The sequence below is a fragment of the Urocitellus parryii genome, chromosome 4 (genome assembly GCF_045843805.1).
Source record: "Urocitellus parryii isolate mUroPar1 chromosome 4, mUroPar1.hap1, whole genome shotgun sequence".
Lineage (NCBI taxonomy): Eukaryota > Metazoa > Chordata > Mammalia > Rodentia > Sciuridae > Urocitellus > Urocitellus parryii.
The window spans coordinates 8,000,874-8,015,391 of record NC_135534.1 but is presented as its reverse complement, the minus strand read 5'-3'; the positions used below and the strand labels follow the sequence as shown (position 1 = coordinate 8,015,391).

Sequence of the window (14,518 nt, the reverse complement as noted above, 5' to 3'; positions counted from 1 at the left end):
GCCAGTGCTTCACCTCACTGTGGACTCAAAACTTTATGGTGCAGTTCAAGATTTTGTCTTCAGTGTAACACTGACTGAAGCAAAGGTGACCACGGTGCCAGGTTTGAAAACCCGGTTCTCACTTGGCCCCAAGGACAACAGTACCAATGTGTATCACCAGCCTGGAGAGTTCCAGAAAGGCTGACCCTAGAGCATATCAGAGCCTCGGGGACTGCGGCTCCTCTGCCACCTTTACCGTGACTTCTTCCCTTGAACCAAGCCATGGTAGCCCCTGCTTCCTATGTTGTCACCTTTCCAACTGGACGCTCACACGAATGCTACACTGTTGGGTTGTAGGGAATTTTCCTAATGTAGGCACTGCCTTCTGTAAGAGTCCCTCCTGTCTCTTCTGTAGGGTGGCTCAGCAGAAAAAACACAGCTAGCTGTTTCATACCTAACGCATGAGAGACCAACTTAAATTCCCACTACCTGCAGCAATAGCTCGAGATGGGCCTGCAACGGGGTTTTTAAATATATACGTATATTTAGGAGGAACGCTGGGATTGAACCCAGGGCCTCCTGAGTGCTAACCACAAGCTCTATCACTGAGCTACACCCAGTGTGCCACCCCCCCATGAAGTTTTTGATAAAGTCTCTGTATCCTGAAGCTTCCATGATAGTCATGAAAAATTTGTTGGTCTCCAATTTTCACAGGGACATATCAATGAGGATACCAGGCTCACATTCAGGTTTCGGTTTATCCAGGATCCAGGTACACTTGAAGGAGGCTTTTTCCATCTCACTCACCTCCTTCTCAAAGTTTTCCATGATTCTTTATTTATCCCCCAAATTTGTAGATGGGATTGCTGGTAGTGGTGGAGCTGCCCAAATCTACACGTTCACTGAGGACAATAAGTCTTTCCTCCTTTGATGTCTTGATGGCTTCCACATACCTGTTTCTGGCTGCAAACCTGTAACAAAACCAAAAATCCTTCCCTGCAGCCATTGCAGAAGATTCTCTTCTAACCCCCTTTCCCCCTTCTAGAGATGAGAAACTGGATCTCAAGTAGTTAAAGGAAATTCAAACCATAAGAGTAGTGACTTAGAGTCCCCAAACAGCATCCTGCCTCTCTGGCATTGTTTTTGCTGTCCCCCAAGCTTACAGGAAACATGCATCAGCCAGTCCTGCAGAGGGAGAGAGGAATTTGGCTGTCTGGCACATTCTGAACACAATGAAAATTGGGTGGATGAGCTGGGCGCAGCAGTGCTGTAATCCCACCTCCTCTGAGGCTGAGGTGGGAGTTCAAGACCAGCTTGGGCAAAACACAAATAGGGGCTGGGGTTGTGGCTCAGTGGTAGAGCACTTGCCTAGCATGTGTGAGGCACTGGGTTCGATTCACAGCACCACATATAAATAAATAAAAATAAAGGTTCATTGGCAACTAAAAACATTTTTAAAATATTTTTTTTACATAAATACAAATAGCTGGGCGCATTGGTGCACGCCTGTAATCCCAGCGGCTCAGGAGACTGAGGCAGGAGGATCGCGAGTTCAAAGTCAGCCTCAGCAACGATGAGACACTAAGCAACTCAGTGAGGCCCTGTCTCTAAAGAAAAATGCTAAGTAGGGCTGAGGATGTGGCTCAGTGGTCGAGTGCCCCTGGAGTTCAATCCTCGGTACCTAATAAAAATAATAATAATAAATAAAAGTTGGGTGGCTGGATGAAAGAAGGGAAGCAGGAGAGACGTAGTTTGGAGGTCGGAAAGGTTTTCCGCCCGGATAGGATGCATTCAGTTCCCCGCAAAAATAAAACCAGCAGCTGGAACCTGCCCAACCAATCTTTTCTCTCAAAATTTACAACATTTGCGCTTCAACAACAACAGGGATCTTTTCAGACGCTCCCTTGGCCGCGCGCTACGTCCGAGAACGGCGTCGTCACTTGCGACCAGCTCCCTGGGCCGGAAGGAGCAGGGCGCAGGCCCGGGCTAGGCGGCAGAGCGCAAGGGGCGGGGGTGGCGTGGAGGGGGTGCCTGCCGGCGGTCAGCCCCGCTGTGGCGGGGTTGTCATGTCTCGCCAGACGAAAGATGACTTTCTAAGGCACTATACGGTCTCCGACCCCAGGACCCATGCCAAGGGCTACACCGAGTACAAAGTAACCGCGCAGGTGAGGTGGGGCCCAGCGGGGACCTTACCTTTTTAAGTAGCCAGGGGGTTGTGCTTTACCTTAAGGGAAGGCGCTGTAGGAAGCTCCTTTTTTAGACGACAGAAATGGGTTTCCCCTTTAAGGAAAGCCTGTGGTGGGCGCTGTCGTTGACTTCTTTCGCCATCGGGGGCGGGGCCGTGGAAGGGCGTGGTCCTCTTTAAAAGGGCGTGGACACAGTTCCCGGACTTGTGAGGTGCGTGTGCGCACGCCCGACGCTTGCTGTCTGGGCCTCCGTCTGTGAGAGACTCAGACGTGAAAACTCTGGCTTAACCCAAACGTTAGTTAGTTTCCCAATTTGGGGGTAAGTTTCATTTATTGATTTGTTGGATACCTAAAAACCCTTTAAAGAGTTTATTTCTTAAAAAATTAATACAGGTCTATGGTTTAAAAAATTCACAATTCAAAAGGACTTGAATCTTCAGGGTCATCGCAGGAAGAGGATAGGTAAAGGCTATAGTGGATGTTGGAAGCAATATTATAAGCACATTTTATAGAGACATGGAGAAAACCATGAAAAGAATTTAAGATAAAACGGCATAAGAGACTGCCTGTAGAATGATTTGGAATCGGTAATAATGGAGACCTCCAGGGAATGTCTCTGGGGACTGGGGTTGAGGAAGGACTTTTTTAGAGGGTTTTTTTTTTTTTTTTTTTTTTTTTTTTTTTGCTAGGGATTGAACCCAGGGGCAACACTCTAACACTGAGCTACATCTCCAGCCCTTTTTATTTTGAGAAAGGGCCTCACTAAATTGCTGAGGCTGGCCTTGAACTTGTGATCCACCTGCCTCAGCCTCCTGAGTCACAGAGGTGTTTCACAGCCTCCAGTTTAGCGTACATATTTTATACTCTTAGAATTTTGGGACCAGGCAACTACTAAATGCAGAATCCTAGATGTTTTCAAAATATGCTTTCCCCAAATCTTTTATGTCATTCCCATGCCAAAAAACTACAAATAAAGAGATTGCCCCTGGGAGATGGGCAGGAGGGGTAGGGGGTAGGAAGGATGTGGCCTTCTTCTGCAACCTTTGCCTAGATGCCTCCTACTGACTTTTTAAACAAGTAACATTCATTATTTGAGATAGCTGGGATGGGTCTATAGTTTTTTGTGGATTGGGGTGCTTTGCAGTAATGCAGATTGACCCGAGGGCATTGTGTGTGCTAGACAAGCCCTCTGTCACCAAGCTACATCTCTAACCCTACTTTGATATATTTTTATAAATTATAAAGATAAATTTTGCCCACTTGCCATCCCCATGTCTCTGTTGCTACCAGTTTTTTGATCCTTGAAAATAACTACATTTACAAGCAAATTAACGTGTCTACTTTAATAGTATTATTTACACACAATGGAGTTGTGCTTCTGACTCTTTTTGCTTACTGGTGTTTCTAAGTGAGTTTTTGTGTTTTATTTTACTTTAAATTTTTTTTAAGATTGCAAATAAAACCATTCTGACTCATTTTTATTATCAAAAAAAAATTTTAAATTGAGACACAGTTTACATAGATGAGCTCAGTCTTCAATATACAGCCTAATCAAATTTCATTAAAAGTATAATGTGTGCAAACACCACTCAGATGGAGAGAGACATTTTCATGACTCCAGAAAATTTCTTTTCATCTCTCCAATCACTGGTCACCCTCCCGCAGAGATCACTACTCATCTGATTTCTGTCACCATAGATGAATTTGGTTTGTTCTTGAATCTCATATGAATGAAGCAATGAAACAAATATTCTTTTGTGTTTGACTTTTTTAACTCAACATAATATTTTTGGAATTCGTCCAGGGCTTTGCACATGCTGATCAAGTGTTCTACCAAGTTAAATCCCTGCCTTTTTTATTTTTTTGGTACCAGGGGGTGAACCCGGGGCGCTTGAGCACTGAACCACATCCTCAGTCCTTTTTATTGTTTATTTTGAGACATAGCTGGCCTTGAGCTTATGATTCTTCTCCCTCAGCCTCCTCAGTCACTGGAATTATAAGCATGCACCACGTCGCCCGGCCCCAGTCCTTTTTATATTTCGAGACAGTGTCTCCCTAAATTGCTGAGGCTAGCCTCAAACTTTCAATCCTCCTGCCTCAGCCTCTTGAGTCAAAAGGATTACAGGTGTGCACCACTACATCTGGCTCACCATTTCTTTATTACTTATGTTGAATATTTCGTTTCTTTTCTTAAACATTTTTTTTAGTTGTTAAATTGTATGAACTCTCAGGTACAAAATTTTTTTCTGGACATATCTGCTCATTTCTCTTTGGGATACACATAGGAATGGTACTGCTGGCGTGTAAGATAGGTATACGTCTAGCTTTACTAGAAATTGCCAGAAAGTTTTCCAAAGTAGTTGCCCATGTCATGCTTCCCTTATGATCTGCACTGGAAATCAACAGGATCTTTAATTTTAGTTATTCTTGGTATGTATTTGGAGTATTAATTTGCATTTCTCTAATGAGTTGATATTGAGCACATTCTAATAATAATCTTATAGGTCTTTTTTGTGGGAGGTGCCTGTTCAAGTATTTTGCTCACTTTTTTCAAGCTAATTATGCCATATTTATTCATACCAAATCCCACTGTGTTGACAGGTAATGATTGAATACAGATACAGGCTGTCAGGAAAAGGGGAGGAGAAAGGGAGCCCTTAAAATAGGGGGTGGGGTTGCGGCTCAGTGGTGGGGCCTTGGCTGTGTGTGCGAGCTGTGAGCATTTTGAGCGCTTGAGCTGACTGGACTGTGTGCACGTGTGTGTCCTTTTCACTAGCTCTGCCTTTTGATCCCACTCAGCACCTGAGATGGGCGTGGACTTCCAAGATGTCAGTTAATCTGCTGACTGTAAGACATCTGGAAGCTAGGCTCCACCCCCTGAAACCTAACCCCCCACAAATATTGGGGTGGAAAAAGGGGCTTTAGAAGTCCTCCTTCTCTTTCTCTTTTTTTTTTTTTTTTTTTTGTGTGTGTGTGTGGTGCTGGGGATTGAACCCATGGCCTTGAACATGGGAGGCAAGTACTCTACCAACTGAGCTATATCCCCAGCCCCCTCTCTCTCTTTATTTCTGCCTCCCTAGTGGGAGCTGGAGCTGGGGAGCCATCGCTGAAGAATCCTGAGAAAGAGGTCTTTTCCCTCTCGGTGTGGTTACTTCGTGCGAGCCCACATTCACCTGGAGTGAACCTGAACGACTTAGTCGTGTGTTGTGGCAACTGGGTTTCGTTCTCAGCCCTGCATATAAATAAATAAAATAAAGGTTCATCAACAGCTAAAAAAAATTTTTTTTAATAGGATAAAATGGCTGGGTATGGTGGCACATGTCTGTAATTTCAGCAGCTCGGGAGGCTGAGGCAGGAGGATCACAAATTCTAAGCCAGCCTCAGCAACTTGGCCAGGGACTGAGCAACTTATCAAAACCCTCTCTCTAAATAAAATGTATAAAATAAAAAGGATGGGATATGACTCAGTGCTTAAGTGTTCAATCTCTGATACCCCCCCCCCCAAAAAAAAAGGATTAGGGCTCAGTGATAGAACACTTGCCTAACACGTGTGAGGCACTGGGTTCGATTCTCAGCACCACATATAAGCAAATAAGTGAAATAAAGGTCCATCAACAACTAAAAAAAATTAAAAAACAACAACAACAAAAAGATTAAACACCAGGCCTTCTGAAAGGTAATAAGGAGCCTCTTTCCAGAGGCTGCTCTCAGTTGACACTCATGGAACTGCTGCATCTTTAAATTAAAGTCCTGCATTAAATACGAATTATGTCACGGTCACATTTCTGAGTACCATCCTTTGAGAATGACTCCCACCAGGGAGGCAGAAATAAAGAGAGGGGGGACATTCTAAAGCCCCTTTTTCCTCCCCAAGTTTGTGGTCTTAAAGCAGCTTTCACATGTTGTTAGTTATCTTCTGAACTGTGAGACAGGTACTCTTTTCTCAACTATTGATGTGGAAACTGAGACTTATAGATATTAAGTGACTTGGCCATATTTTGCTCATTTTTTAAAAATTGAGTTGTCTTAACATTGATTTTATAGAGGGCCTTTCTGGATTTGAGTCCTTTATCAGGTATATATTCCTTTTTTTTGGGGGGGGGTTACTAAGGATTGAACCCAGGGGGTATCCCTCAATGGTTTTTAAATATCGGCTTTGGGTTTGGTTTGGTTTTGCCATGCTTTAGGCAGGTCAGTTGTCAGAAGCCAAGGCCAGGTTTTAGTCTCAACGCTGCCTTCCAGGCCATCCCCCGCTCTGAGCCTCCATGATTTCATCTTTTAAATAGCATGTTTTAAAAACGATCAAGGGCTGGGCTGGGGCTGGGGCTCAGAAGAGGAGCACTCACCTAGCATGCATGAGGCACTCAGTTCAAAATAAAAGGTATCAAGGGGAAAAAAACCTGTCAAGTGCTGCAAACTGTGGGACATTATTTTTAAATGATTATGAACATAACTTAAAACTGAATCTTCTTGTCAGCTCAGACCCAGCTCTGCCCTTCGAGGGTCACCAGCCCCAGAGGTGGCTTCTTCTGTGACTGGGGGCTTTGGAACGCAGAGCTTTCTCCCTTAAGGAAGGACTGGCTCCTGGCACACACATCTCCCTCCCTCCCTCCCTTCCTTCCTTTTGTCTCCTTTTTCCGTGCTGGGGATGGAACCTAGGGCCAGGTGCAAGCCAGGCGGGCGCTCTTACCACTGATCTACATCCCCAGCCCTTTTAAGATTTTTTTCTTTTAGAGTCAGGGTCTCCCTAAGTTGCCCAGGCTGGCTTTGAACTTGGGATCCTCCTGCTTCAGCTGCCCCAGTGGCTGGGATTATAGGACGTGCCACCCCATTCAGCACAACCTCATTTCTTCGGAGGTTTGGGGTTCTTTGGTTTCGGGAGATAGAGCCTTGGCCTCTGAAGACGCAGGTTGAGAGCTGACCAGAGGACGGTGCAGTCTGGAGAGGCCTTTAGGGATCCTCCCGTTTGAAGAATGAAGGAACTAAGGCATGCAGGAGAAAAATTGCTCAAAGTTGCACTAAAGCCCTAGCTTCAGGCTGCCTTAGTGCTGAAGGACATCTCCCTTTGAGGAGTTCTCAGAGGTCCCTGACCCTCCTCAGCTGCTGCAGTGTGGTGGGGTGTCAGGTGTCTGTCTCTGATCTCATGTGGTTCTTGCCTTTTCTTTCTCAGTTCATCTCAAAGAAGGACCCAGAGGATGTCAAAGAGGTGAGAATCAGGGGTGGCAGGGGACCGTTCCCCAGTTCCCCAATTCCCCAGTTCCAGATCTGGAAGCAGTGGGTTATAGGTGACTGTGAGGAGCTGGGCCCTTCCCCCCTGGCCCCTAGTGGTCGGGGTGCTGTCTTCTCCTCACAGGCCCCGGGGCAGACGGCTGGGGGAAGGCTCCTGCCCACCTTGCTGGCCAGGTTACCTCTACGCCCCTCTAGGTGGTCGTCTGGAAGCGGTACAGTGACTTCCGCAAGCTGCATGGGGACCTGGCCTACACCCACCGCAACCTCTTCCGCCGCCTGGAGGAGTTCCCCTCCTTCCCCCGGGCCCAGGTGTTCGGTGAGTGTCAGATCTGAGCTCTCGGCCCAGGACAGGAGAGTTGGGCAAAGGGGGCCATTGGCCCTTGGCTGGGCGGTGGCTAGAGAGATGGGGCCCAGAACTATAGGCAAAGTCACTTGGAGAGCTGGGTGGATCCTCTGAAGGGAAATGGAGGCTCAGAGAAGCCTAGCCCTTGTTGTGAGTTGGGCCCTTTAACATTCCCATCTCTCTCTCTCGCTCTCTCTCTCTTTTTTTTTGTTCTGGGGATTAAACCCCAGAGAGCCTTATTACTGAGCTACATCCCCAGCCCTTTGTATTTTTTTATTTTGAGACAGAATCTTTCTTAGTTGCCAAGGCTCTCGTCAAATTTGCAACTCTCCTGCCTCAGCCTCCCATATCACTAGGATTGCAAGTGTGTGCCACCATGCCAGAACATTCCCATCTTTATTACCCCTACCTTCAAGATGAGGAATCTGAGGTTCAATGAGGTAAAGGGTCTTGGTCTGTGTCTTAGTTTGTTTTCTGTTGCTAAAAGACACAATACCACAGACTTAGGCAAATAATTTAAGAGAAGAGGTTTATATGTCAGGTATGGTGGGCAGTGCCTGTAATTCCAGTGACTAGTAGGCTGAGGCAGGAGGATCACAAGTTCAAGGCCAGCCTGGGCAACTTAGGGAGACCCTAAGCAACTTAGCAAGAGCCTGTCCCAAAATAAAAATATTTTAAAAGGGCTGGGATACAGCTTGGTGGTAAAGCACCCCCAGGTTCAATTGCCAGTACCACAAAGGGAGGGAAAAAAAGAAGTTTACTTTGGCTCATAGTTATGGCAGAAGATTTAGAGGCCACATCTGGTGATGGCCTTCTTGCTGGCAGAGTCCCCAGGAGGCGTGGGGCCTCACGTGGCAAGAGACAGGGACCTTGGCAAACACCTAGCCAAACTGGCTTTTGTAGCAAACCCACTTTTTTTTTTTTTTTTTTTTTAAGTGCTGAGGATTAAACCCAGGACTTTGTGTATGTAAGGCAGGCAATCTGCTAATCAAGCTATATCCCCATCCCACAAACTCACTCTTGAGACAACCCATTTACCCATTAACGCACGGATCACATGAGTCCCCAGACTCACATGAGATATTCTTTGTATATGTGTGTGTGTGTGTGGTGCTGGAGATAGAACCCAGGGCCTTGTACATGCAAGACAAGCACTCTACCAACAGAGCTATGTCTCCAGCCCACAAGGTGAAGGATGCTGTTACTTGCTACTGCAGGAATACATCAGGGTACTCCCACTAGCAACATAATAACTAAGGCAGCCTTAGATAAATTTTAATAATATCTATACCAGCAGTGAGACTGCTGCTTGCTGTGTGACCTTGGGCATAGCACTTCTCTGAGCCTTACTTTCCTCTTTATTACATCACATCCATCTGAAATGACGTTGTTTTTTGTTGTTTACCTGCCTTCCCAATTACAGTGTCACATCCTTGAGAGCGGAGACTTTGTTTCTCTCATCCATCTTGAACCCAGCATAGAGCAGGTGTTTAGTTAAACATCTGGGGTGCAGTGGTGCACACCTGTGATGCCAGCTACTTGGGAGCCTGAGGCAGGAGGGATTGCAAGTTTGAAGACTTTTGATGTTGTTGTTGGTACTGGGATTGAACTCAGGGACTTGTGCATGGTAGGCAAGCACTCTACCACTGAATCACATCCCCAGCCCAGAATCAAAAGTTTGTGGGCAACTCAGCAAGACCATCTCTCAAAGTAAAATTTTTTTACAAAGGGCTGGGATGTAGCTCAGTGGTAGAGCACCTGCCCAGAATGCACAAGTCCCTGGGATAGATCACCAGCACCAACAGGAAAAAAAAAAAAAAAAGAATGAATAGGGCCAGGTGTGGTGGTGCACACCTATAATCCCAGCATCTTGGGAGGCTGAGGCAGGAGGATCCAGTGTTCAAAGCCAGTCTCAGTAATTTAGCAAGGCCCTAAACAACTCAGTGAGACCCTGTCTCTAATAAAATATAAAAAGAGCTGGTATGTGGCTTGGTGGTTAAGCACCCCTGGGTTCAGTCCCCTGTACCAAAAATAATAAGAAATAAAGAATGAATAGGGAGATTGAGCCCTGCAGGAGGCATCTGGAGAGATTGCTGGGAGGTTGGGAGGAGGCCAGTAGGCTGCTCAGAGGCTCAGGCAGAGCCAGGAACAGTGGGCCTTGGTGTTCGAAGCCTCTGAGGTCACTGCTCTCCTGCTCCCTTGTCCTGGGACCTCAGGCCGGTTTGAAGCCTCTGTGATCGAGGAGCGGAGAAAGGGGGCCGAAGACCTGCTTCGCTTCACGGTGCACATCCCTGCACTCAACAACAGCCCCCAGCTCAAGGAGTTCTTCCGGGTATGTGCACCTGCCCTTCCTACCACCCCAGCACCTGGAAAGCTTACCTGCACGCCAAGCTACACTCCCTCTGTTGGTCTTTCTGCAGGGTGGGGAGGTGACACGGCCCTGCGAAGTGTCCAGAGACCTGCACATTCTGCCACCCCCTCTGATCCCCACACCACCCCCTGATGAGCCTCGGTTGCCCCAGCCACTTCCTGCAGAAAGGAGGGGCCTAGAGGAGTTGGAGGTATCAGGTACATGAGAATGGGGGAAGGAAGCCAGAATTGGGGGGCGGGAAGGCAGGGCTCCACACTCCTATCCCTACCTGTGATCATAGTGACAACCCTGTCATGTCCCATGCACCTGCTGAGGTCTTTGGATAGGTCATTTCCTGTCTTTATTTTCTTAATCTGTAAAATGGGCACAGACCCTGATGATGGGCTTGTCTATGCCTATTGCTGCAAGGATTTACCGAGAGGATCATCCCATTTTGAACTCTGTCGAGTGGTTTATGTGCAGGTGTTAATATCCCAATGGTCTGTCCTCAGCAGACCCCCCGCCGTCCAGCCCTGCCCAGGAGGCTCTGGATCTTCTCTTCACCTGTGGCAGCACAGAGGAGGCATCCGGCTCCCCTGCCCAAGGCCCTCTCTCTGAGGCTGAGCTTGCCCTCTTTGACCCCTTCTCCAAGGAAGGTAAGGAGCAGGGGCAGGCAGGGCAGGGATTGCAGTAGCAGGTCCTTGGGGGCAAAAGAGGAGGCAGGACCACCAGCCAGCTGTTTGCAACTGTGTAAATCTGAGCAAGTTGTCCCTGTACAGTGAGCAACCATTGGGGAAGGAGATGAGCCATTTCTCCCTGTGAAAGCTTGGAAGAGCAGGGTCCCATTGCTCTGGGAGGTTTTAGCTTGTCCTGCAAGTCCAAGGTGGGGCTTCCTGGCTGGCTCAGGGTCCCCTGCAGATCCTGGAGGTAGGAGAAGCCTGTCAGTCTGGGCTCAAAGAGCAGCCAAGGGAAGCCACTCTGCCTTGGAGGCCACCAGAAGCAGATGAGCTCCCCACATGGGACAGGGTCCTGAGCACTTTCCTGCCCTGAGACCAGGAACATGATAGTTCCCAACAGTGAGACACTGGGTTTTTCATTCAGAAATTCTCCAAGCTTCTGCTGTAACGGCAACCCAGGTGTTAAAGTGGTCAATCTCACTTTGGGATGATCGTGAAACAGTTTCTCTTTTTATTCCTTAGGAGTGTTTTTAAGCTGGTTTTGTTGGCCCTCCTTGTTTGCCCTTTGGTGGCCTTGAGGGCTGACCCTTCACCTTCTGATGAGTTTCAGGCATCTGAGGCCCAGCCTAGGAGAGGAAACAGCCTAGGCCAGCCTGTGTCAGCTCCCATCTAGCTGTCAGCCTCACCTTCCCCCTGGCTCAGGCCAGTGGCCAGTGGCCAGGCCAGCAAGTTACAAGGGTGTGAGGAGCTTGCTTTTACTTGTTCTTCTTCCACACCTCCAAGGTTGGGGAAGGGGGAGAATGGATTGGGGACAGAAGAGGTGGTATCACCAGGGATGTTGTACCATCCTCTGAGTGGCAGGCACCCAGATTCCCTGGCCCAGCTGAGCTCTCTAGGGTTCCTGGTGGAGGATAGGACAGCCACTGGCAGTTGCTGGGTTTTGTTTTTGTTTTTTTTTTTTTTGTACCAGGGATTGAACCCGGGCGCTTTAATACTGAGCCGCATCCCCAGCCCTTTTTATATTTTATTTAGAGACAGGGTCTCACCAAGTTGTTTAAGGCCTAAGTTGTTGAGGCTGGCCTTAAACTTGCGATCCTCCTGCCTCAGCCTCCTGAGATGCTAGGATTACAGGTGTGCGCCACCACACCCGGCTTGGCAGTTGCTTTGAAAGGCCCTTTACAGGTTGCACCCCTGAGACATTTACTATGTCCATAGGAAAATTCTCCAATCCTTGTGTCCCTGTTGCTGAAGTGCACTGTGCTCAGGCACTTCCTTCCCTCCTGCCTCCCCAACAGTCGTTTATGCCAGGAGCCAGCACCCCATCTCTCTCTCTTTTTTTTGTATTTATTTATTATTTATATTTTAGATTTGATGAACCTTTATTCTATTTATTTTTATGTGGAGCTCAGGATCGAGCCCAGTGCCTCACACTTGCTAGTCAGGCACTCTACCACTGAGCCACAACCCCAGCCCCACCCCTGCCTCTCTTCTTCAGACACTAAGCTCCTGACCTCAAGTATTTAGGGGCTCCACAAACTCTTGCACTCCCTGCTTCCTGAGCAACACAGGGAGGGCTCTAGGCCCAGCTGGGAGGGGCGACATCCTCCTGCCTTCCTGCCACTCATTTCTTCATGGATCTCCTGGGACTCCCCATTTGGATGGGGCCGGAGAGATGCCCAATCGTGCATTCTGTCTCCAGGACCGGAATGCCACGGTGCTCCCTGCTCCTGTTCCTTCCTGTCAAAGGCCTCTTCTCAAAAGACTCACTGACTCTGTAGCCACCTCATATGAAAGCCACAGGGAGGATCTCTGACCACCTCCGGGATGTCATGAGCCCTTCAACCTGGAACATGAAGATGCCAGTTGCCCACGGCCCCTCGCCCTGGGGTTCTCAGCTGAGATTTCAAGATCTTGAAAAAGTCCTGGAGAGGGCTGGGGTTGTGGCTCAGGGGTAGAGCACTCGCTTAGCATGTGTGAAGCACTGGGTTTAGTCCTCAGCCCCACATAAAAATTAATAAATAAAATAAAGGTATTGTATCCAACTACAACTAAAAGAAAAAGCCCTGGAGGGTGTAGCTTGCCTAGCATGTGCAAGACCCTGGGTTCAATCCCCAGCACTGTCAAAAAAAAAAAAAAAAGAAGGAAGGAAGGAAAGCAGCATTTTCACCCTGAGCCTGTATAGTTAGTCTACCATCCTGTAACTGAACTTGTGGAGAAACTCTTGCATTCCTAGGCCAACTGGAGTCGGGAAAGAAAAATAGGACCAGTGAGTGACCCAGAGCTCAATAAGAAAAATTAGTGTATACCTAAAGAATTAGGAAGGTAGGACTCTTTTTGCTATACTCAAGTGGCTTCTAGACTGTCCAGGCCCTGCACCCCTCCATGAGGACACACTGGTACCTAGATGGGTCAGAGAGGTTTGGGAGGGGTCGACAGTCCATGGGAAATGAAGGGCCAGTAAGGCTTGAATGCTCTTTTTCCGATTGCAGAAGGCACAGGCCCCAGCCCCACCCACATAGGTGAGCTGGCAGCCATGGAAGTAGAGTCCAAGAGGCTGAACCAGGAGCCCTGGGAGCCAGGAGGGCAGGAGGAAGAAGAGGACGGAGGAGGGCCTCGCCCTGCCTATCTTAGCCAGGCCACAGAGCTCATCACCCAGGCCCTGCGGGACGAGAAGGCAGGCGCCTACCCCGCTGCGCTCCAGGGCTACCGAGATGGTGTGCACATTCTGCTCCAGGGGGTGCCCAGTGAGTAGGGGCTGGAGGGTAGAGGGTCAGGCCTGGGGTCCCAGATGGAGCAGTAAGGAAGGGAAAGGGAAAAGCAGACAAGGACCAGGAGCCTTTCTCCTCACTGACTGATGACCATGTCACTTTGAGAAGATTACTTTCCTTCCTCTTGGTGGCTTCAGTTTTCTTTTTAGTAGAATGGGGAGGAGAGACATGGTAAGTCCCAGGGAAGGGAGAAGGACACGTGATGCTGCTCTGTGACCCGTCAGGGCTAGACCAGGGGTTCCGAAGGGAGCTGGGCTCAAGTACCTCAGCTGAGCCAGTCTCTCCACAGGTGACCCGTCCCCTGCCCGCCGGGAAGGTGTGAAGAAGAAGGCAGCTGAGTACCTAAAGCGGGCTGAAGAGATTCTACACCTGCACCTGTCTCAACTGCCGCCCTGAGGAGTGGGCCTTCCACAGGACTCTAGCTCCAGCACTGCCAGCCTCCTCCTCTCCTTCCCCAGCAACCCCAGGGGCCATTTCTCTATGTAACTGGACCAAGGAACACAATGGCTACCTGACTGCCTGCCTTCTTGGAATCAGGACTCTAAATGTGCCAGTATCTATCGTGATGTGGCAGCAGCAGGTCTCGTCATTAAAACTCGTCAGTTTAGCCATCTGGAACTGGGGTCTGCAGACCGCAGCCTACAGCCAGATCTGGCCCATCACCTACCTTTTTTTTAAGGCCCACAGGCTAGAATGGTTGCTACATCTTTTTAATGGTGTGTGCGATGGGGAAATCAAATGAGTAAGAGTCTGTGACTAGTGAAAATTAAATGAGGGCTGAGGTTGTAGCTCAGTGGTGGAGAGCTTACCTGGCACTTGCGAGGCACTGGGTTCGATCCTCAGCACCACATAAAAATAAAGGTATTGTGTCCATCAACAACTAAAATAATTTAAAAAATAATAATAATAAAATGAAAGTTAAGTGTCTATGAATAAAAATTGTTGGAACATAACCAGGCTCTACCACATCTATGGCTGCAACCAGC

At 48.2% G+C, this 14,518-nt stretch overlaps 1 protein-coding gene across 3 annotated transcripts; it reads left to right on the top strand.

Annotated features, from left to right (window-relative positions):
- Positions 1-1,959: 1,959 nt before the first annotated feature.
- Positions 1,960-14,485, top strand: Snx15 (sorting nexin 15). 3 transcript variants are annotated; one of them, XM_026396461.2, is made up of 8 exons: positions 1,960-2,144; positions 7,336-7,371; positions 7,590-7,710; positions 9,954-10,069; positions 10,158-10,305; positions 10,600-10,743; positions 13,254-13,508; positions 13,822-14,485. In XM_026396461.2, exons 1-8 carry the CDS (start codon positions 2,046-2,048, stop codon positions 13,926-13,928), a joined length of 1,026 nt encoding a protein of 341 aa, XP_026252246.2. In that variant the 5' UTR covers positions 1,960-2,045; the 3' UTR covers positions 13,929-14,485. The 3 variants fall into 3 exon arrangements, with proteins under 3 accessions (XP_026252246.2, XP_026252245.2, XP_026252244.2); XM_026396460.2 differs by having other exon boundaries at positions 9,909-10,069; positions 10,603-10,743; XM_026396459.2 differs by having other exon boundaries at positions 9,909-10,069.
- The last annotated feature ends 33 nt before the right edge of the window (positions 14,486-14,518 follow it).

Coding starts and splice junctions, on each gene's coding strand:
- Snx15 (XM_026396459.2), top strand. CDS start 2,046: ATGTCTCGCCAGACGAAAGATGACTTTCTAAGGCACTATACGGTCTCC. Junction 7,711..9,908: donor CCCCCGGGCCCAGGTGTTCG/GTGAGTGTCAGA, acceptor TGGTGTTCGAAG/CCTCTGAGGTCACTGCTCTC. Junction 10,070..10,157: donor AGCTCAAGGAGTTCTTCCGG/GTATGTGCACCT, acceptor GTCTTTCTGCAG/GGTGGGGAGGTGACACGGCC.